The 22,702-nt window shown below is 47.2% G+C and overlaps 1 protein-coding gene across 3 annotated transcripts; it reads right to left on the bottom strand.

Annotated features, from left to right (window-relative positions):
- Positions 1-3,486: 3,486 nt before the first annotated feature.
- MTHFSD (methenyltetrahydrofolate synthetase domain containing) lies at positions 3,487-21,919 on the bottom strand. 3 transcript variants are annotated; one of them, XM_074550779.1, is made up of 7 exons: positions 21,619-21,919; positions 20,188-20,301; positions 18,904-19,017; positions 15,613-15,703; positions 14,750-14,862; positions 14,413-14,538; positions 3,487-6,886 (listed from the first exon to the last, which is right to left on the bottom strand). In XM_074550779.1, exons 1-7 carry the CDS (start codon positions 21,745-21,747, stop codon positions 6,383-6,385), a joined length of 1,191 nt encoding a protein of 396 aa, XP_074406880.1. In that variant the 5' UTR covers positions 21,748-21,919; the 3' UTR covers positions 3,487-6,382. The 3 variants fall into 3 exon arrangements, with proteins under 3 accessions (XP_074406880.1, XP_074406879.1, XP_074406881.1); XM_074550778.1 differs by lacking the exon at positions 20,188-20,301 and adding an exon at positions 20,013-20,126 and having other exon boundaries at positions 21,619-21,911; XM_074550780.1 differs by lacking the exons at positions 18,904-19,017; positions 20,188-20,301 and adding an exon at positions 20,013-20,126 and having other exon boundaries at positions 21,619-21,917.
- Positions 21,920-22,702: the final 783 nt, after the last annotated feature.

A 22,702-nucleotide genomic window follows, 5' to 3' on the forward strand; every position in this document is an offset into this window, starting at 1 on the left:
ACCTGCGGGATTAGAGCCACCCCAATGCTCCAGGTATCAAAATCTCCATTGGGATCACTTATGTCACAAAGAAAAGCCCAGCAGAGGCTTGGCTGAGGCTTTTTGAGAGCTTTGGCTGAGTTTCTGGCCTGTCCTGCTGTTGTTTTCCAAAGGAGCAGTTGCCTCCAGTCTATCAGGAGCCATCTCTGCCCTCCCCTCTGTGAAATGTGGATGTTCCTGGGGCTGCAGCAGAGATGGAGCAGAGATAGATCCATATCCTGAACTCATTTCTCCCAGGCACTTCAGTGGGATGCCCAGCCCAGAACAATGGCAGGATACACGACCCTAAACATTTCTGCAGGGCTTTGAAAAGATGAAAAGCAGAGATTTTGCTACCTATGTCAGAGGAGGGCCGGGGAAACGTTGCATGATGTTTACAGCAGCCATCACGGACATTACACATGGGAACATGGGAAATGCTGCCCTTTTCTGAGAGGCAGATAATCTTTAAGAGATGGCAACCAGGAAATCAAAGCCTTTGGTACACAGCAGCCTCCCAAGCAGGGGGGTTTGCCTCAGGAACGTGGCCATGGCCACAGATGTTTCCTCCAGAGGCAAAAGTGCTGTGAGGGGCTGTTCCTTGGGAGGAACCGGAATGAGAGAAATCCCTGCACACGCTTTTCCTCCCCCTCCTCACCCCTGGGGAAAATATTTCCAATTTTTCAATGGAAATATTCCCCTAAAAGCCGTTTGTTTCTCCCTTTGGAGGAGTAGAAGGTGATGAAATAAAAAAAAAGCATATACAAAATAAATACATGATTTGAAGACAGTGTTTAACCATCCCTTTCCTGAGTTTTTAAATTGGGATAACGGGATAAAACCTCTGTCCTTGCACAGCACTCCTGAAGTGCTGTGAGGGGCTGTTCCTTGGGAGGAACCAGAACGAGAGAAATCCCTGCACACACTTGTCCTCCCCCTTCTCACCCCTGGGCACAAAAAACACAGCCCCACTGCTGGATTTTTCAATGGAAATATTCCCCTAATAGCCATTTGGAGCAGTAGAAGATGATGAAATTAAAAAAAAAAAACACACAAAATGAAGACACGATTTGGAGACAGTGTTTAACCATCCTTTTCCTGAGTTTTTTTAAATTGGGATAATGGGATAAAACCTCTCTCCTTCCAGGCTGCTTGTTGGGAGGGGATCAGGGAGATGCTGGGCCTGGATGTGAGATCCAGGAAAAAGCCTTGATGGTGAGAGATTTTCTTCTCCCCCTTTTCCTTTCTCTGGAAACAAACAGTGTGTGACTGCTGTAACTCAGAGCCTGCCCAGCAAGGCAGCTTGTTTACTGTTGTCTTTGGTGGCTTGAAGCTGTGTGGCCTTGTCCCCGTTCCAGGAAATGCATGGACACGGCTGGCTGAAGGAAAACCCTCACGCCTGTGCAGTTTTGGGGTGGCACAGAGCCACCTCAGCCTCATTGTTAGCAGATTCCAGCCTTGCCTCACTGCTCTGTGCCACACACAGAGCACTGATGGCCTCCAACTAAAACCCTCTCCAAAGTCACCCTGCTCTCCCTCATGGAGCTGTGGAGGCTCCATTCAGCCCATGCTGGTTTCTCTCTGCATTTCTCCCTCAAATGAGGGTAGGGAGAAAGGGAGAATGTCCTGGGAAGGTCACGTCCCTCATGGAACACCTTGGTGGTTGCTGTGGTGTGTTCTTAAGTTCGTTAGTTTGCTCCCCCCATTTTCTGTATTACTTCCTGCTGCTACCCTGCCAGTTAGGTTGCTATGGAAATGAAACTGCTCCTCCCTTGGTTTCTCTTATAAAGTGAAAGTTGTTTCCTCCTTGGGGTCAGTCAATCACTCTTTTTCTCCTCCCAGGTTTCGAGAATTTTCTTTTCTCTGGGAGGTATGGTTGGCTGTAGCCCCGGAGCCCCTCCTATGATTTATAACAGTTGGTTACTTTAGTATATCAGTTATGTTTCGTACCTCCAAATATGTATTTCTATTGGATAGCCGGGTTTCCCTGCCTTCTTCCCCCCTTTTCCCTTAAAACCCTCTCCTGCCCCCTGTTCGGGGCCATTTGCTGGGTGTTTCCCCTCCTTGTTGGTTCTTCTGTAATAAACCGACAGTTTACCCCCAGCAAGTGGTCGCCTCCTGATTCGTCTCTCACCGCGCTGCTCCGAGCTATCCCCCAGCTCAGCCCAAGGCCAAGACGCCGAGGGGGGCTGCTTTCTGATGCGCAGGGGCCCTGGCCTTCACCCCTCACCAGATAGCCGGATTCCAGGGCCGTTCATGCCCCCGCACAGGTGGTCACTGCTGGTCCCAAACCCAGCGCCAGGGGTTCACTCCAGACCAGCATCTTCCCCCAATGAACCTCAAAGAGAGGGGAGAGCAGCAACAGCAGCTCAACAGCAGCATCCCAAATGTCTGTGCCATGAAAGGAGCTGGAAAGAATGTGCCTGGCCACATGACAGGCCAGGCCATCGGGCTGTGCAGAGAATAGAGAGCCCTCAGTTTGAATTACTGGGAACAAAGTTGGCTCAGGAAAGCATTTCCCATTGTACTGCTGAACGTTTCTGCTCATCACACAGCTCTGCTGCTGCTGCTGCACCCAGGGCTGGGCTGGGCATCACTTCACTCCCCATTAAAGCAGAGTAGAGATCCATCAGCACCATTTCAGACCTTTCTGCAGCATCCAGGCACTGCCTTGTCACTGTTGAAGATTTTCTGATGAGTTTTAAGCAGTAAAACTGAGTCAGGATGCCCCTGAGATGAGGCACATTTTGTGTCTTTGTGCACAGGTCACAGCAACAGCAGGCACAGAATGAGGAATTATGACTTGAGGAAATATTCTGCTCTTTCAAGGCTGTTCATTCACTCAGAGAATATTTCAGGCTATGGATTTTATGGTTTGATTGTTGGTATTTTAGTATCACACTACAGCAGGTACAGAATGAGGAATTTGAGGAAATATTCTGCTATTTAAAGGCTGTTTATTCACTCAGAGAATATTTCAGGGTATGGATTTTATGGTTTGATTGTTGGTATCTGGCATAGCCTTGATCTAAGCCAAAGTAAAACATAAGCAGGCTTCAATTCCTTGAGATTTCTTGTAAGATCAGAACCCAAGGATTCAATAAAATCTCCTGCACTTCAGAGTTTTGTGGAGTTACAGAAATCCCTCCTGCCTGCTCTAAGTGATGCCTTCCTGAGGCTGCAGAGAGCCTGGAACAATAGCTCTGACACAGGCACACTGCCCCATTCACTTTTTCTACACAATCTGCTGCTTCCTTTAGGGTCAGCCCACAAGAGAAAATCCACATCACACAGCTGCAGACACCAGAAGGCCGTGCAGGGCTGTGCCTTGGCCACTCTTGTGTTTAATTAATTTCATTTATTCAACAGCAGTTTGGCAGCTGGCACTGACATGTCTTTTAGCTGGAGAAGGGCAGCACCAAGAGCCCCATCCTGATTTCAGACAGGGATTTACTGACCGAGATGGCAGCACCTGAAAGACCTCGTTATTTATTAATAACCTGATCAAAAATACAAAAATACTGCAGCATTTTTCCAGTCCACTCAAAATGCTAATAAGCTTACAGTAATGATTTTTCTTCCTAACCACAGTTCACAGAATCATAAAAGTTGGAAAAGAGCTCCAAGGTCATCAAATCCAATCTGTGCCCCATCCCCAGCTTGTCAGCAGCCCAGAGCACTGAGTGCCAGCTCCAGCCCTTCCTTGGACACCTCCAGCACCTCCTGACCACCCTTTCCATGAAGAAATTCCTCCTGATTTCCAACCTGTTGCACACCCCTAGTTAGCATCTCCTCATAGCATGGTTTGGAGTTTCACTCTCAGTTGGGAAAGGAAATTGGGTAAATACAGTGAAATGTGGCATTGAGACATGACAGAAACAAGTGACAGGCTGGAGAGAGCCAAGGTTTTGGACACTGCTCACCTGTGGGTTCGCCCAGAGCCACAACTGCAAACAGAAAAACATCCAGATGTTTGTCCAAACAAAGCTGGGCCCTGGCTGCAGGCTGGGCTGACAGGAAAGCAAGCAAAGTCACCACATTTACAGAATACACAAACAGATCTGCACTGAAACTCAAGGTGGGAAGAAAGGAAAGAAGGTAGAGGATGTGATTTCCACAAATGTGACCAGAAAAGGGTCACACCTGAAATGCAACAGGGGAAGTTTGAGATGCTGGAAGTTTTCTTTGGCAGAGTCACTGGATTTTAACTGCTAAGGTCACCTGGATATCTTCAGCAGAGCAAGAAATATCCCAGAGTGAAATGGAACAGCAAATGATCTCATTACTCAATTTGCCAGCATTTGGAAAGGGCAGGCAGGGAGGGATAATTATTTTTTTGCTTTTCTTTCCTCTGCTTTGGAAGCTGCTGATGCAGGGAGTGTGTTTGGGCAGTAACACAACCCTGGCTCTCAGCCTTGAATGCCAAGGGCTGCAATGAGACCCAGAGGGTTGTGCAGCCTGAGTTTGGGCTCAGTGATACTGGAAATCACTTGGAGCTGTACAAAGAGTGGAATGGAACTCCTGATTTGTTCCAGATCCTTTGCTGACCTTACAAGGAGTTCACAGAATGACAGAATGGTTTGGGTTGGAAGGGATTTCAAAGATCATCTTGTTCCAGCTCCTGTGCTGTGCACAAGGACTGTGAACAAGGACACCTTCCACTATCCCAGGGTGCCCCAAGCCTGTCCAGCACTGCCAGGGATCCAGGGGCAGCCACAGCTGCTCTGGGCACCTGTGCCAGGGCCTCAGCACCCTCACAGGGAGGAATTCCTTCCCAAAATCCCATCTAAATCCACTCTCTGGCAGAGGGAAGCCTTTCCTGTGTGCTGTCCCTCCATCCCTTATCCAATGTCCCTCTCCATTGGGAGGAGGAGTGAATTCCACTTGGAAAGTGATGAGCTCATCCCAAAACCTTCCTCCAGGCTGAACAATCCAATTCTCTCCACCTTTCCTCCTTCTCCATCTCCCTGCTCATCCTGCTGCCTCCTCTGGTGCTCCTTGTCCTTCCTGTGCTAGGGCAGCTCCAAAGCTTTCCTCCAGCCCTTCCCTACAGAGCCACAAATGATGAGAACTTTATATTTAATACTGAATAAATGTCTGACCCTCAAGGCATAATAATCTGCTTAAAATATACTTAACAGTACTCCCTGGCTAAAAGAAAAAACTTTCCAACTCTTACTTAAAAAAAAAAAAAAAATCCATTTAGATGCTTACTTTGACTACGTGCCCAGCACCACTGGCAAAAGCGCTTCTGTTTAGAAAGGATGGCTGGGCCAAAATTTAACTTGTTTTTCAGGAATAGGAAACCCAAGAGGGAAAAAAAAAGGTAATAAGAACCATAGCAGATAAATCATTATTGGCCATTCCACTGGAAGGGAATGTTCATGTCCAGGGCAGTGCCTGGGAGCATTTTCAGCTGGAGAAGTTGGGTGGTGATGCCTCATCCTCCTCACTGGGATGTGGAAGAGCATCAGGATGGTGACAAAGCATCAATCTCCAGCAAATTCCCAAAGAATTCCATGCCAGACTGAACACCAACAAGTTCTGACCATGGCGTGCCTGCTTTCCATTCCAATAATAATAATAACAATAATAATAATGTTATTTCACAGAGGCAAAGGAATCACATCTCATCGGAAGAGAAAATCAGGAAAAGCAGCTGAATTATAAAATTATATAGCTAAATTATAAAATTATATAGCTAAATTATAAAATTATAATTTTATAATTATCTGATCCATCAAAAAAGCAGTATTGGGGAAAACCAGAGAAAACTGGGATTTGTTTTCCTTTGAAATAAGAAATGTAAGGTTTACCAAGGGCAGATTTAGCAAAAAGCCTAGAAGGGGTTCCCATCCTTCCCACCTGGTGTTACCAGCTCTCACTAGAGCTAGAACTAAGCCAGTGTTTCCACAGCCACTCTTCAAGGCACAAAAAGGACAATCTCTCTCTCTCTCTCCCTGGTCATTTTTATAAAAAATAAACTGAAAAATTCCAACAGGCAAAGCCCATTTTTCTGTAAACACAATTGTTACCCTCAGGACAGATGTCCTGCTGCTGCCTTTTAACCTGACAGGTATCGAGGGGCAGGGCTTTAAGCCAGGCTTAACAAAACCACCAAACAGCACCAAAACCAGAGTGTGGTACTTTGTGGGCAATTATTTATAGATCAATGGCTCCTCTGTCACCCTGTCCCTTTGTGGGGACAAACCTTTGCATGTCCACGTGTAGAAGTGAGGGAAGTTTGTGCAGAAATTTGGTTTTGTTAAACCTGAGGGTTACAAAAACCTTACAACTTCAGGTTGGCTTCTCACAAAGCAATGAAAACACCTTTTTTGTGTGTTTTTTTTTTTCCCTTCCATTCTCATTTGTGAGCATTGATTTCTCCTTGCCCTTTGTCCCTGTGGCTCTTGGCCAGCTCCACTCTCAGGGCATTGCCCCCAAGGCTCAGGCCCTGCAAGGAGGACAGAGCTCTGTGGGCAGCCCCCTGGTCCCTGTAGTCCAGGAAAGCTCTGTGCTGTGCCCCCTGCCACTTCAGGGCAGCAGGAAGCACCTGCAGCTCCCTCAGGGCACTTTTCAGCTGGCTCACCCTCAGGCTGCCAGGCAGGTTCCCCACGTACACAGTGGTGGTTGTGTCAGATGCCTCGGATTTGGGATTTACAGATTTGGGATTCACAGATTTGGGATTTACAGGGTCACTCCATGGCTGGGGATTGGCAGCCATCACCTCCCTGTCTGGAATTGCTGCTCTGCTGGTGTCTGCCAGGGCTGGGTGTTCATCTTGGAGGGTGACATCCTTGCCAGCCTGCTTCTCCCTCCAGCGAAGAGTCTTTAGGATGGGGATTTTTCCCAGCATCTCAGAGCTGACCTAAAAAGGAGGAAGATGGATGTAATTATTGTAAAAGGGTTTCTTGCCTTCCAGAAAAAGATTATGCTGTTTGTGCCACAAAAAGAGAGGAACCTTATTATCCTCCTGCCATGTAGACAGCCAGAGCATTCCAAATGTCCCTAATTGCTGCTCTGATTGGGAAGGCTCCCTAAATACACACTCAGGACAAAAATAAACATCAGTGACTCCTGAAGTGAGCAGCACAATGTGGATCCAGCAGGCAAATCCCAACCAAAAGCGGGAATATTCCAATGTGACATTTATTTATCTGAGTGCTTTCAGATCTGCATTCTCCTTGTTCTCTCTCTGTGTTTGCTTTGACTGAGGGCCTGTGCTCCTGTCCTAAAGAATCCTACACAATCCTTGTCCTGGCAGAATCCTACACAACCCCAGCCCTGACAGAATCCTCCACAACCCCAGCCCTGGCAGAATCCTACACAATCCCTGCTCTGGTAGAATCCTACACAATCCCTAGCCTGGCCAAATCCTACACAATCCCAGGCCTGACAGAACCCTACACAATCCCTGCTCTGGTAGAACCCTACACAATCCCTGCCCTGGCAGAATCCTCCACAACCCCAGCCCTGGCAGAATCCCTCCCAACCCAGCAGACCCTTCCATCCTGCAGAGCTCCTGGTGCTCTCTTGCCCCAGCACAGGAAATCCCTGGGCTGGCTCACACAATGGTGGAGCTGCAGCAGGAGCGTGCCTTGGAGCAGGGTTCCTGTGCATGTGGGCCCAGCTGGAGACACATCCCCTGCTTGGGGCACATCCCCTCTGTGCCACCCGACCTCCCACAGCACCCACAGCTCCTCAGACCCCACAGGGAAGTGCTGGGCTGGAGCAGGGAACAGAAGTGCTGGGACACTGCACTCACACTGTGAGTTTGTTATTCCTGCCATCCATCCGTCCATGCCTGACCCAAAGAGCTTTTCTGGAAGGGCTCTTCCTCTCAACAGCTGAACCCCATCCATGTGAGGCATGAGATGCCCCAGGCTGCACTCAGGCACTGGCAGGAAATGCAGTGGTTCCCCAGCTCATGTGGTCGAGCTCTTGGCTTGCACACTGAGCTTGGAAAGAGGAGGAATTCCTGCTTGGCTGCTGGACAAGCCCAACATCCATCAACACCAGCTCCAATGCTGAAATGTAGGGAGCAAAGCAGAGCCTGGGGAGGCAATGCCTGAGCTAGCAGAGACCCAGGATGTGAGAGGGCAGCACCATGAGCAGGCTGGGCTGGAGCAGCACCAGTACATCCCAGTATGCCTGCAGAGCTCCCAGTTCAGACCTCACCATTGGAATTAAATACCCAGAGCCTCTGGATTGCAGCTCAGACCTCACCATTGGAATGAAATACCCAGAGCCTCTGGATTGCTGCTCCTGCAGTTCCAGGCACAGCCTGCCTGTGTCTGCACAGCATCAAGCTCAGCTCCCTGGGGACACAAACCCAGCCCTGAAGTGACTCGAGGAACAGCCAAGGCAGGGTGGGGGCAGTGTCAGGCTGAGGTGACAGGCAAGTCACTCAACAGCATTCTCTTCATCTCCTGAAGAGCAAACAAGCAGTTTTATTTCAGGCTGGAACTAAATAAAACCATGATTTCCATAAGGCCTGTGCTAGTTCTGCTAACACAACATCAAACAGCAGGGACTTGCTCCAGGAGCCTCCTCACTCACAAAGGTGCAGAGCATTTCCACATTTTAGAGAGTTATTTCTCTGTGGATTCTGGGGCTGATTTGTTTTTCTCAGCCAAGAATTCCAAGTGCTGTGTTTGACAGCAAACCCCCCTTCCCTGAGTGGTACAACATCAAACCAAGGGCTAAAAGATCTCTCTTTGTTTGTGCTGGCCAACAATGAAGAAGGTTTGTTGTCCTCTGTCAAATTTCCATGTGAAATGGAAGCTCTGTGCTAATTAAACCAAACAGGAAAAACATTTTTCTGCTCTCATGCAACGCAATCACTCCTGGCCCCAAAGCACAGCCCAAGAACTGCTCCTTTCATCCTGAAATTACACTCAGTTGCCAAGGCATGGCTTGGGTGTTTGGTTGGAAAGGGAAATGCCACCAAGGGCAAAGCCTCAGGGCTTTGGAGATTGGGGAATCAGAGATGGGCACTGAGGGGATCAACCCTGGAATTCCCAGGACAACCCAAGGACAGGATTTAGATAATCCAGGGAACAGCACAATCTCCAAGGGACTTCCATTAGGCACCTCCTCTCACTAAGGAGATTTTGGCACCAGCCTGCAGCTCTTGGAGCTGCTGTTTCAGGCTCCTGGCAACCTCAGGAAGATGCAGTGACAACAGCATTTATGTTTCAGGAGGAATTTCTGCACAGAAAGGGGGATCAGACATTGGAATTTCTGCCCATGGTGGAGTCCTCATCCCTGGAGGTGTTTATGGAAAGATAGGACATGGAACTCAGCTGCCTGGTCTGGGATCTGTCACAGGTTGGACTTGATGATTTTGGAGGTGTTTTCCAACCTCAGTGATTCTGGGATTTTTGTAAGGGCTATGAACTCTTCTTTAAAGTTCTTATCAAACCCCACCATGAAGTGATTCTGTCATTGCCTCAAAATCCAGCCCTGTGCAGGCACAACAGCAACAGACCTTCACCAAAGCAACAAAGGCAGCTGATTTAAGATTTTTATTTTTTTCTATTAGCAAAGATTTGTAAAAAACATCAGGCAAGTTCTGCCACTGTCAGCTGACACCCTCCTGTCACAAGTGGCACAGGGATTTACCTTAAAGGCTTTTTTCTCTGGGTTCTAGGAGAACATTTCAGCTGGGCCAAACCTTCTAAACCCTTCCTTGTTTTCTCTCACTTTTATGCCACTGAAAGGCAGAAACTCCATTTGGGGTTTCAATTCAACAAATAAATCCATTGGGGTTTTGGGGTTTTTGAGGGTGAGAACTAAAAGGGCAAAGGGGGCAGTGGGTGGCAGGGGAGAGGAAAAAGCTTGTTCTGCTCTGTTGCAAAAGAGCAAACAAAAGAACCCTGTGATAGCACAATGTGTTGCTAATTACAATCATGCAAAAAGTTCCTTTTGTCCTGTGAGCTGGGGAGGATTGCAAGGATTTATTTCCATGTGGAGAGAGGCCAAAGATATTCCTCCTCTCTTTCAACAAGCTGCACACTTCTGGGATGGCTGGTCAGTCCTCTCTAACCTTGCTCATCCTTATTCCTGTCCTTGCCTACTGCTTTAGGCTAAGGCAGAATTTAGGGACATGCCAGCCCAAGTCTGGTTGATCCAGCTCTGTGAACACGGGCAAACCCAGCCCTGGAAGCTTCCCCCATCCCTTAAAACCAAGGCCAAACCATTTACTGATGTTCTGAAAGCTTGGATTGAGTGTTGGGATTTAGCTTTGCTAGCGAAACCAAAGCTGAAGAAATTCCCTGTCATCCCCTGACCACCAATTCCCAGACCAGTTCCACACTTCAGCCCTCTGGGCTTGGCCAAAGAAATGCTCATGGTTCTGTGCCATAAACTCTGAAATAATTTCGGTTAAAAATAACCCCACCAAAGCCAATTAATCATTTAATAATCCCTGCCACGGCTGGGAGAGCCTTGGGGACATTTGGAAGTGTCCAAGGCCAGGCTGGGGAGCACCCAGGGACGGTGGAAGGCGTGCAGGGGCTTGGAATAAGATTCTCTTTCAAATCCCTTGCAACCCAACCCATTCCATGATTTTAAGATGGAGAGTGATGATGCAGCTGCCCTGGCAGGCTGCAAACAGCACCAGAACCTCCAGGGCTGCAGATCCACCAACCCTTCCAAACAGAAGGGCAAAATTGTTTGCAAGGTTCATCCTCAGAGGGCTCTGACCCCAGATTGTTCAAAACCTCCAGCACAGACCCAACTTCTCGTGCTGTGTCCCCTTTTCATGCTGTGTCCTCGTTTCCAGGAGCTCTGAGCAAACAGGGATTTGTGGCACAGACAAGGCCAGCACAGCTGAACATTTTATCATTCATTTGCACAAAATGTCCAAATATGTGCACACACAACCCAAGGCAACACTGCTGGGAGCTGGCAGCCTGCTGGGGTCCCTCAGGAGAAACTTGTGCAGCCCACACTGGGAATCCATCGGGGCATTCTGGGGACTCTGCAGCGAGGCTGAGCTTTGCAAAGGTGCTGAGATGTGTGAGCAGGTGTGGAAAACATTCCCTGCCCCAACCATCCCAAAATCCACACCAAAACAAAGCCCTGCCTACACTGACTGCAATTTGCCACCTTGGATGGGTGCATTTTGGGAGCTTTCCTTTCCAGATGTTCTATCACACACCCAAAGCTGTTGTTGGTTGTTTCCATCTCTGCCACTAGGATTCCTTCCCATTTCATTTAATTTCATTTAATTTCAGGAAAATTCTTTTCCTACTCCTACAAAATCCTCAGCAAAAGAATAATTTCCAAGCCAGAAGGAACTACTTGCTAAAATTTAGTGATTTTTCCACCAGCTACTCTCCTTTCCCTTTTCATGAACTCAAATATTTTAATTTGTCTGTACAGTTTCAATTTAAAATAAGCACAGCACAAATAACTTGATAATTACAAATATAATAGCCAGTGTCCCAGATAAAGATCACAGTTACCCATAGAAAATATTAAATGAGAAAGCAAGTAGCTTCATGAATTTAGAGTTCCCAGAAACAATGGGTTGGATTTTCAAGACAGATGAAGCCAAATAATTCTCCACTGGCATCCAAATAAAGTTCTCCAGAGTGCTCAGCTCTCAGCAGCTCCTGCTGCCCTCCAGTAACTCCAATTGATGTCCCAAAGCTCTGAGCTCAGAGACAAAAGTTCCACAAACACCCCCCAGCACTGGAGATGCTGAAGTGTTTCTGGAGTGCCTGATAATGATTCTTTGGTGTTGATGGTGTTGTGGCTCTTCCACTTCCTTGGAAGTCTTTAAACAGCTCAGAACACACAAAAGCACTCCAGGAAAATGCAGCAGCTCCTTCAGCATGGATTTGTTTGCTGGGTGAGCTCCTCCTTCCCTTCCCTTCCCTTCCCTTCCCTTCCCTTCCCTTCCCTTCCCTTCCCTTCCCTTCCCTTCCCTTCCCTTCCCTTCCCTTCCCTTCCCTTCCCTTCCCTTCCCTTCCCTTCCCTTCCCTTCCCTTCCCTTCCCTTCCCTTCCCTTCCCTTCCCTTCCCTTCCCTTCCCTTCCCTTCCCTTCCCTTCCCTTCCCTTCCCTTCCCTTCCCTTCCCTTCCCTTCCCTTCCCTTCCCTCTGGAGCTGAGTGTGCATTACTGACAGCACATCCCCACAACAACCCTCAGCTGTAATCCCATATTTGCAAACACCTTGATTTCAAACCCCTAAACATTGTCCAGCCCTGTTCCCCAAGGATCAGCTTTTTTTAAACAATGGATTTTCCACCTCACAGGTCCTCACAATGAAGTTAAGCTACTCAGTGTTGACAAAAGCCTGTGTTTAGAAGTGGATGATTTATTTACTCACTGCCTCTTGGTTCATTTAGTTTTGCTCTGAGGAACAGGAATGCACCAGCAAAGCCAGGATTTGAAGGAGAAAAGGATGGAGAGAAAATGATGGAGAAATAGCCAGGAAAATCCAAAGGATAAACACTGAAATAGCCCCTATCAAATGCTGCCTTTTTCACACCCTGTGATTAACCAGACCTCCCACCTCCAAAACTGTCTGTACAAAAACCGAACACCACAGGCACACACTAAATAAATGTCACTCATTTCCCTGGGCAATAATGGTAATTTGTGCTTCATACAGAAATTACCACACTTTGTTCTGGTCCCAAAAAGACAGAAAAGTGATGATTATCCCTGGTCCTCTCCAATATTCCTATTTAATCCATACAGCTCCAAACAAAAGGTGTTAAATCAACACTGAAATATTCAAATAAAGGGTCAATCTGTGCTCCATTCTCAGTGAAAGCTGCAGAAAATTCAGTTTCTGCTAAAGGCACAAAAAAAGAAATAGAAAAGTGTCAGCAAGGCCACTTACTGAGAAGTCTGACACCAAGGCAGACAAACTGATCAAAAATATGTTGGCAAGATGGATGGAGCACAAGGGGTAGGCCTTCAACACAATTACATTCAATAATATCCTAAAAAAAAATTACAATTCAAAAATAATTCAATGGAAAAAATGCACTAGGGCAGACAGAGCTGTTATTTATTTATTTATAACCTCAAATCCTCAACCACAGGCAGGGTAAAATGCTCTCCCACTTCTGGAATAAAAATAGTCCTGGCTAGAATTTGTTTGTTGTAGATACATTACCTAAAGAAATTTAACTCTTTCAGCTGGCTGGCAAATTTTAACAAACAAATTTTGATTTCCTTCCCTGGGGGTATTCCCTTAAAATTGCTCAGTTTGTGCAAGATGTGGGTGCACAATTCCTCATTTCAGCATTCCTGCTGCACTCACTCATGCAGGATTGGGTCTGCTCCCTGACTGGATGATTTCAGAAATGAAAATCCAATGACAAAGAAAAAGCTTTCCCAGCAGGAACCTCCAGTAAAACAATTCACTCAAGGCTTTCCTGAAACTATTTGGGAAGCTGAGGAAGTTTCTGACACTGGGCAGGGGGAAAAGGCCAATCTATAACAGAACTACCAATACATAAAGATTCATGTTTAAAGTCTCTGTTCTTCCACCTGAAATTGAGCTGCAGCCACAGATTTATCCCTGGAAAGTGAATCCACTGCAGGAACAGGAATGTACCAGCAGCAGGTTCTGTTTTCCCTTCACAACCAGAGCAGCACAGACTTTACCCACCAGTCCCACCCCTGGGACACTTCAGGATGGGGCAGCACCTCCTGATAACCCCTGGATACAACCTCAGATGGAGGGAAATATCTCCTCACCATTACCCCTAAAACCCCACTGCCCACAGATGCTGCTGCTTTGTTCCACCTGACAAACACATCTGCTCTTTTACCAAATATTTCTCATTTTAAAAATTGTTTCTGTATAAAAATGGGGGGGTTATCAGCAGATTATTGGTACCAGTAAGCCACCAAGGGTAAAGGTTTAAGATTTAACTGGATTAAACTGAAGACTGAACTTATCTTGTGCCACCAGGAGCAAAGGTTTAAGATTTTAATTTGAATGAAGAGTGAATTTGCCTTGTGCCACCAGCAGCAAAAGTTTAAGATTTAACTTGATGAAGATTGAATTTGGTTTGTGCCACCAGCAGCAAAGGTTTAAGATTTAACTGGATTAAGATTGAACTTGGTTTGTGCCACCAGCAGCAAAGATTTAACTGGATTAAACTGAACTTGGTTTGTGCCACCAGAAGCAAAGGTTTAACTAAGTGAATATTGAACTTGGTTTGTGCCACCAGCAGCAAAGATTTAAGATTTAACTGGATTAAGATTGAACTTGGTTTGTGCCACCAGCAGCAAAAGTTTAACTGGATTAAACTGAACGTGCCTTGTGCCACCAGCAGCAAAGATTTAACTTGATGAAGATTGAACTTACCTTGTGCCACCAGCAGCAAAGATTTAAGATTTAACTGGATTAAACTGAACTTGCCTTGTGCCACATAATTCCCCGAGGTTTTGGTCGTTTGCAATGGGTCTGGATGGTCCTGGTTGGAGTGAGGATGTAATCCACAGTTAAATCATGGTCACCCAGCAGCTCCTCTGCTATGTCAAGCACCTACAAGGCAGAGATTTGGTTAAGTAGCTAAAAACAAACTCCCTAAAGCTGTGCCCCATTCCTGATGTCTTGTCACATGAAAATCCATCCAAGACAATGGGAAGGAAGATGCCAAACCAGCTTCATTCCATGTCTCCTCTGCAGACAGAGCAGGAAGTGTCCCAGAGCTCCCTCCCAGCTGCACAGGGGATATTTGGACATCTCAGCTCACCTGGCAGTCGTGCACGATGGTGACCACAGGTGTGTCCTCCTGCACTGCCCCCATGGACACCATCATTGCATATTCCATGTCTGCATAACCTTCCCCTTTGCCAATTCTCCAGCCTAAAGCACAGAAAAGTATGAAAAAACCCCAAACAGCACAGTGGAAAGTTGTTAAAATGGTGTAATTAACACAGCAGTCTGCAAGCTGCAACTCTGGAAAAAATCAGATCAGCATCTCTCACAGAGTGCAGCTTTCCTTGAAATCAGCACTGAAATGAAATAAAAAAATCAGTTTTAATGACTCCTAAAAGACCTCAGAAGCTTCCCATTCAGAATAAACAAATTCAATGTAATTAACCCAGCAGTTTATTTAGCAATTGTATTTAGAACCTTCTATTCATGTCCCACACAGGTTAATGTGGGTAAAGAGGAGTCTGGGTCACATATAAAAACTCTGTTATTTTAGGCAAGGGATAAAGTCAGTGGAAAATTTTCAGCACCAGCAGGTTTCCAAAATACTAGAAAATGCAAAATCTGATCCCCAAATAGGCCCTGAATCAGCAGGTCTAACACAAGGCCTTTCACACAGCCTGTGCGAGCAGAGCAGATCTGTGACAGGGAGCCTGCTTGGATTCCTTCAGAACACAAAGAATTGCTTTCCTCAAGAAAAAAACCACTGAAACAGCCCCAGAACATCTCTGAGGCCAGTGCTGTGTGCCCCCTGCATCCTGAGGCAGCCCTGCTTCCCTGGCAGCAGGGACTGGGCACACACAGGGGCAGAGGCCAAGGCCACAGCTCAGCTCCAAGGGGAAATCTGGCTCTGCCACCAGGCTGGGATTTGGGATCTTTCTGCTGCAAGTTTTTCCTCACCTTTTTCAGAGACAGCCACTGACCCCACAACAACCAAGTCCACTTGTGCTTTGCTATACAGCCCCACAGGCACGCTGAAGTCTCTTACACCCTGCAGGGAAAAAACAGCATTTGAAATTTGCAGAGGGCACAATCTTCCAAGGACTGAGGCAGAAATCCAGGGTATTTTGATAAATCCCAGTAACTCCCCACGTTTCCAAGTGTCTTTTCCATGTTTAGCCAAGCTGTACATGTCTGGGAAGTTATCCCCCAGGGAATCCTAGAATAGATTCCCTACTAGAGTGACAGGAATTTTGGCACACTGCAAGGAGAGCTGAGGGAGGTGGGCACTTTTAGAAGCAAGGTTTTTTATTTAGGATCAAAAGCTGATATTTTGAAACATTTGTTTTGGAAATCTGTTCCTAAAAATGAGGACAAGTGACACTTCCTATTTACACTTCCCTACTCTACTAAAAGCTTGAGGAATACCAGAGCACTGCAAATGCTTCAATTAATTCTGAAATACAAATTACAAAGTTCATTTAGACACAGACAGCTACAACACAAAGAAATCTGAAGTTACACAAAGTGCTACAATTATTTTTTTTCTTTCCTTCTCTCCTTGTTCAACCCCAGCCATTCCTCTTCAATCTGTTCTCATCTTAACAAAAATTCTGCCCAGATTGCAGAAATTAAAAATTACGTTTACTTGGATTTTTAAATATCAGAGGTTTAGAATTATTTAAAATACACCTTGTGATTCAATCACTCCCAATTGTACAAAATGGGTACAGCACACTGCAAATGCTCCTGACACCAACTCAACTCGCTGCTAATTATAAATTAACAATATTAAAATCACAATAAGGAGACACACATTTTCTGTGCAGAGCAGAAAGCCCAAGAATTCAGTAATTTGTGGCTGACTATCAGCACTAACACCCATCAGGCACCTCCCAGCAGTGTGGTCAGGATTGTTTGCACAGTGCTTTGGAAATACAAACTGCCAACAGCATTTTTTCATTAGTGGGCTGGGGGAAAAACCAGACACAGGGTGGGAAGAGCCCAGATCAGACAGCAGGCCAAGAGAAAGGTCTCTTACAAAAGTGCTCTTCAGCCCTGAACAGCTTAATTAGTTAATGACTGCAATAGAACTCCCAACAAAGAAAGTCACTACTAATTACCAGCCTTTACAACCTCGTTTGTTTATGGAGTTGCTGCACAACTTTATTGCCTTTAGCAGGAGATAAAGGAGGAAATAAATCCCTGTGGTAAGCTCTTCATGTTGGGTTTGCACGGCAAATAAAGATGTAAGCGCTGCAGGGCTGTCTGGCCGCGGGCTGTGCGGTGAGGCTGGAACACGAGAGGGCAGCAAGAGACCGCTGCAAACGCCACCTCCCCACGTGGCTGCATGCAAATATCTCAATTCACGGCTCCCCGGGTCTTGGGTTCTATTAAAAAACTCGTCTTTCCTATCTGGTAACACCTAAGAGCACTGAAATATTCCCCAGAGGGCTCAGCAGCTCAAAACTGCAGGATGGAGGAGCATGAAGAAAGATCGAACTCACCTCAAGTCATGATTTTCCAAAAGACACTGAGAAATATCAATTGACAAATATCAATTCAAATCCCTTTGAACCCTGCTAAGACCAAATTTTCTCCTGATTTCAACATTATCAATGTACACAAAGCCAGGAATAACATCCTAACAGGAAGGTATTTCAATTTTAGAAACCTCCAGCTGGTTCATCCTAAGCCCACACTGTCCCAAGGTTAATTCAGCACTCCCTGATGCCTCAGTCCCACCTGGGATGTGGCACATCTGTCAGACAGATGTGGCACATCTCCTCAGCATCTCCTTGGTTGAAGATGGTAACTTTCCTATCTGGTAACACCTAAGAGCACTGAAATATTCCCCAGAGGGCTCAGCAGCTCAAAACTGCAGGATGGAGGAGCATGAAGAAAGATCGAACTCACCTCAAGTCATGATTTTCCAAAAGACATTGAGAGATATCAATTGACAAATATCAATTCAAATCCCTTTGAACCCTGCTAAGACCGAATTTTCTCCTGATTTCAACATTATCAATGTACACAAAGCCAGGAATAACATCCTAACAGGAAGGTATTTCAATTTTAGAAACCTCCAGCTGGTTCATCCTAAGCCCACACTGTCCCAAGGTTAACTCAGCCCTCCCTGATGCCTCAGTCCCACCTGGGATGTGGCACATCTGTCAGACAGATGTGGCACATCTCCTCAGCATCTCCTTGGTTGAAGATGGTAACTTTCCTAGCTGGTAACAAGTAAAATATTCCCCAGAAGGTTCAGCAGCTCAAAACTGCAGAATGGAGCAGCATGAAGAAAGATCGAACTCAGCTCAAGTCATGGTTTTCCAAAAGACACTGAGAAATACAAAATTCAAATCTCTTTCAACCTTGCTAAGACTGAATTTTCTCCTGATTTCAACATTATCAATGGACACAAAGCCAGGAATAACATCCTAACATGAAGATATTTCAGTTTTTCCAACCTCCAGCTGGTCCATGCTAAGCCCACACTGTCCCAAGGTTAACTCAGCCCTCCCTGATGCCTCAGTCCCACCTGGGATGTGGCTCCATCTCCTCAGCATCTCCTTGGTTGAAGATGGTAACTTTCCTTACCTGGTAATACCTAAGAGCACTAAAATATTCCCCAGAAGGTTCAGCAGCTCAAAACTGCAGGATAGAGGAGCATGAAGAAAGATCTAACTCAGCTCAAGTAATGATTTTCCAAAAGACACTGAGAAATACAAAATTCAAATCCCTTTCAACCTTGCTAACACTGATTTTTCTCCTGATTTCAACATTATCAATGTACACAAAGCCAGGAATAACATCCTAACATGAAGGTATTTCAGGTTTTCCAACTTTCAGCTGGTCCATGCTAAGCCCACACTGTCCCAAGGTTAACTCAGCCCTCCCTGATCCCTGACTCCCACCTGGGATGTGGCTCCATCTCCTCAGCATCTCCTTGGTTGAAGATGGTAACTTTCCTACCTGGTAACAACTAAAATATTCCCCAGAAGGTTCAGCAGCTCAAAACTGCAGGATAGAGGAGGATGAAGAAAGATCTAACTCACCTCAAGTCATGATTTTTCAAAAGACACTGAGAGATATAAATTCAAATCTCTTTGAACCTTCCTAAGACCAAATTTTCTCCTGATTTCAATATAATCAAGCCAGGAATGACATCCTAACATGAAGATATTTCCGTTTTTCCAACTTCCAGCTGTCCCAAGGTTAATTCAGCCCTCCCTGATGCCTCAGTCCCACCTGGGATGTGGCACATCTCCTCAGCACCTCCTTGGTTGCACCAGGAGGGGGGACAATCCTGTTGAACAGCCCAGTCCTCAAACGTGGTGTGGGAACCAGCAATGTCTTCCTTGCCTGGGGAACCACATGAGAAGGTTCATTTCACACTGAAGAAATATTTTTATTGTCATTCAGTAAAAACTACATGGCCAAATATTTAATTTTTTATGTTGTAGATTGTGTAGTGCTTGTAAGATTAATTTCCTTCAATACAGGAAAATTCCACAAAAAGGTTTATTGAAGAAATCAAAGGTAAGACAGACATTTGAAGATATTTCAGGAGATACCTTTAAAGACAATTCCTCCTTTACAGCTATGTCTCTAAATAGCTGTATGAGATAATAGTTTCAAAGTGACAAAGGGCAGGGTTAGATGGAATATCAGGGAGAAATTCTCCCTGTGAGGGTGGGGAGAGAAGGTGCCCAGAGAAGCTGTGGCTGCTTCTGGAATGTCCAAGGCCAGGCTGGACAGAGCTTGGAGCAGCCTGGGATGGTGGAAGGTGTCCCTGCCATGGCAGGGGGTTGGAACTGAATTATCCTTCAAATCCCACCCAACCCAAACCATTCCATGACACTTTTTGATTTGAGCTGCACATAAACCCCTTGAAGACGCAGTCCAGGTGTTGCTGAGTTGTATTTTCTCCTAGAGCCAGGTCTGGGAAGCTCTCAGAGGAACCCATCACACCCAGGATATCCCAGCTACCCCAAAGAGCATAAAATCAGCAGGATGGCTCTGAGGCAGTGTTGGAAACAGAAGAAGTTTTAATAACAGGCAAAATAACAAAGCTCTTACAGAGACAGGGGGCTCTTGCTTCTGGTAAAAACACCCCACAAAAGGGATTATTTCCTTTGTTCTCTTCTTTTTTTAGTGAATTACCTAGGTGGGACCTTTTGGCTTCTGTCCAGTTGGGTTTGAGGTGAAGTCCCCTATGAGGTGTCTTTTTACCAAATTGAGGAGAGAAACTTCTGGGCTTTTTAAGGACACAAAGGATCATTTATTCACTGAGGGGACACATCCCTCCTGCCAGGCTGTGCTGTCCCCTCCCAGCCCCTCCTCAGGGCTGCCTTTACCTGCAGAGCCGCCAGCCGGGCACCTTCCAGAGGTTTGTCAGGATCCACCTTCACCTCCCGTGCTCTGCTGAACACCTCCAGCTCCCTGAGAGAGCAGCAGGCCTGCAGGGAGCCCTGGCACAGGGAAGGAGCCAAGAGCAGAGGATTTGCACTTACTCTGAGCACTCTCACTTACTTCCAGCGTGAGGAAGCGGGCGTTCCTCTGGGGAGCATCGGGGTTTATTTTTACTGCACGGGCAGCTCGGAACTGCTGCAAGCCCAGGAGCCTGGAGGCAGCGTGGGAGGAGCCCTGTTTGCATAAAATATCAGCTCACAGCAGAAATGGGCAATGCAGAACCCTGCACCCTCTGGACAGGCTGATTTCTGCAGATTTTTAATTGAGGGGTGGCTAATTTTCTGTGAAATGTCCAGTGCCAGCTTGGATAGGGGTGGAAGGGGGATAGTGAAGGTGTTGCTGCTGAGGGAGCTTTAAATTCCCTTCCAATCCAAACAGAATCACAGAATCATGGAATCACACAATCACAGAATTAAGAGTTTGGAAGAGACCTCTAAGATCATCAAGCCCAACCCATGCCCTCACACCTCAACCAGAGGTGCCACCAAGTGCCATGTCCAGGCTTTTTTTAACACACCCAGAGATGGTGATTCCACCACCTCCCTGGGAAGAGAATTCCAGAACTTTATTATTTTTTCAGTGAAAATTTTTTTCCTAATATCCAAACTGTTCTGTGGCTTGGGAATTGACAAGGTGGCTTTGTTTGGTTTCCTTCCAGGGCTGCCAGGCGCTGCCCGGGGCACTGAGGAGGAACTGGGGGCACTGGAGGGGAACTGGGGGAAAACTGGAGGGCGCTGGGGGGAACTAAGGGGAACTTGGGAGGATCTGGGGGGGAATTGGGGGACACTGTGGGAATTTGGGGGGAACTGGGAAGCACTGGGGGAGCATGGGGGTGGACTGGGGGCACTGGGGCAGCACTGAAGGGCACTGGGGAGGAACTGAGAGCACTGGGGGAGAACCAGGGGGAAACTGGAGGGCACTGAGGGCACTGGGGAGGAACTGGGGGAAACTGGGGGGCCCTGGGGGGGGAATTGGAGGGCACTGAAGGGCACTGGGGAGGAACTGGGGAGAACTAGGGGACACTGGGGGGGAATTAGAGGGCACTGAGGAGGAACTGGAGGCACTGGGGGCAGCACTGGGGGAGAACTGAGGGGGCACTGGGGAGGAACTACGGGAGAACTGGAGGTACTGGAGGGGCACTGAGGGGGAACTGGGGGGCACTGGAGAGCACTGGGGTGCACTGAGGGACACTGGAAGGGAACTAGGGGTTCAGTGAGGGCATTGGGGGGCACTGGGGGTGAACTGGGGGACATTGGGGAGAGCACTGGGGGCAATGGGGAGAACTGGGGGCACTGGGGGGGATCTGGGAGGGCACGGAGAGCACTGAGGGGGCACTGGGGGGCACTAAGGGGGGGATCTGGAAGGGTACTGGGGGGCACTGGGGGCACTGGGCGCCGCTCCCGGCAGAGCGGGGCAGGGAAGGAGCAGCAGCAGCAGCAGCAGCAGCAGCAGCAGCAGCAGCAGGAGGACGCGGCCCAGCGCCGGCCGTACCTTGAAGTTGGGGATGCGGCCGCGCACGGGCCGCGGGAAGTCGGCCAGGCCCGAGGCCTCCAGGTGCTCCCACACCTCCTCCCGGATGTCCCCCTTGGAGCGGCCCGCTGGGGACAGCGCCGCCGCCATCGCCGTGACGTCACCGCCATCCCGCACCCGCCCGCCGTGACGTCACCGCCATCCCCTCCCGCATGCCCGCTCTCTCCGCCGCGCCGTGACGTCAGCGACGCCCCGCCCCTCAGTAACTCATTATCGGGACGTCACCACCGCGTCCACCCGTCAAAATAGTGACATCACTGCTGATAAACCACGCCCCTAATAGGATCAGCGCTGAGGGGCGGAGCCTCCACGTTGGCCACGCCCCCAACGGGAGGGCGGTGGCTACGGCGGCGCTGAGGGCTCAAAACGCCTCGAAGACAAAGTTGGGGAAGCGCCGTGAGGGAAGGTCGCCAAGGGCCCGATTTATTTATGGAATTAAACATTAAAAAGGCTGTGCTGGCGCACTAATGGGAGATTATACAAATATCACGGGCCTTCCATCAAGTCTTATGACTGGGGGTAAAATCCCACCTCGCTTTTTGTAAAATTATCCTTCACATTAATTGCTTTTCCATTTAGAACTGGCTGGTGGTGAATAAAACAATGTCCAGCCTCTACGTGGGTTCCCCAATCTGCCGCCTTCCCACAAGTTCATTTCTTGCTCGCCTTTAATTGGATAATAAATGATTTGTTTGTGCGATTTATTATTTATAGAATTAGAGCATTCTACTAAAACCACCACAAAAAAAGGAGTTTGAGAATCCCGACATTCCTGAGCGGGATGGAGGGGTCATGAGAACAATGAAATGGCGAATAAAATTCATGAAGGTTTATTTTAAAGCATGCTGGAGAAGGGGGAAATGTCTTCAGAGTTGGTATATTTATTATTGTTTATATTATGTTGTATTGTATTGTAGTATGTTGTATTGTATTATATTGTAGATATTATATTATACTATTTGTTATATTTATTATTATAAATATACTGTATATTATGTATATTATAATATACATCCACTTGGCAGGGATGCTGCGGATCCTCGGT

This window comes from Zonotrichia albicollis, chromosome 13 (assembly GCF_047830755.1).
Source record: "Zonotrichia albicollis isolate bZonAlb1 chromosome 13, bZonAlb1.hap1, whole genome shotgun sequence".
NCBI classification, from domain to species: domain Eukaryota; kingdom Metazoa; phylum Chordata; class Aves; order Passeriformes; family Passerellidae; genus Zonotrichia; species Zonotrichia albicollis.

Bases quoted from the DNA above. Each gene is read 5' to 3' on its own strand.
- MTHFSD (XM_074550779.1), bottom strand. From the start codon at position 21,747: ATGGCGGCGGCGCTGTCCCCAGCGGGCCGCTCCAAGGGGGACATCCGG. The intron at 19,018-20,187 runs GTAAGTGAGAGT...GTGGTTCCCCAG, and splicing joins CCCGCTTCCTCACGCTGGAA to GCAAGGAAGACATTGCTGGT. The intron at 14,539-14,749 runs GTGAGCTGAGAT...TCTGCCTTGTAG, and splicing joins CCATCGTGCACGACTGCCAG to GTGCTTGACATAGCAGAGGA.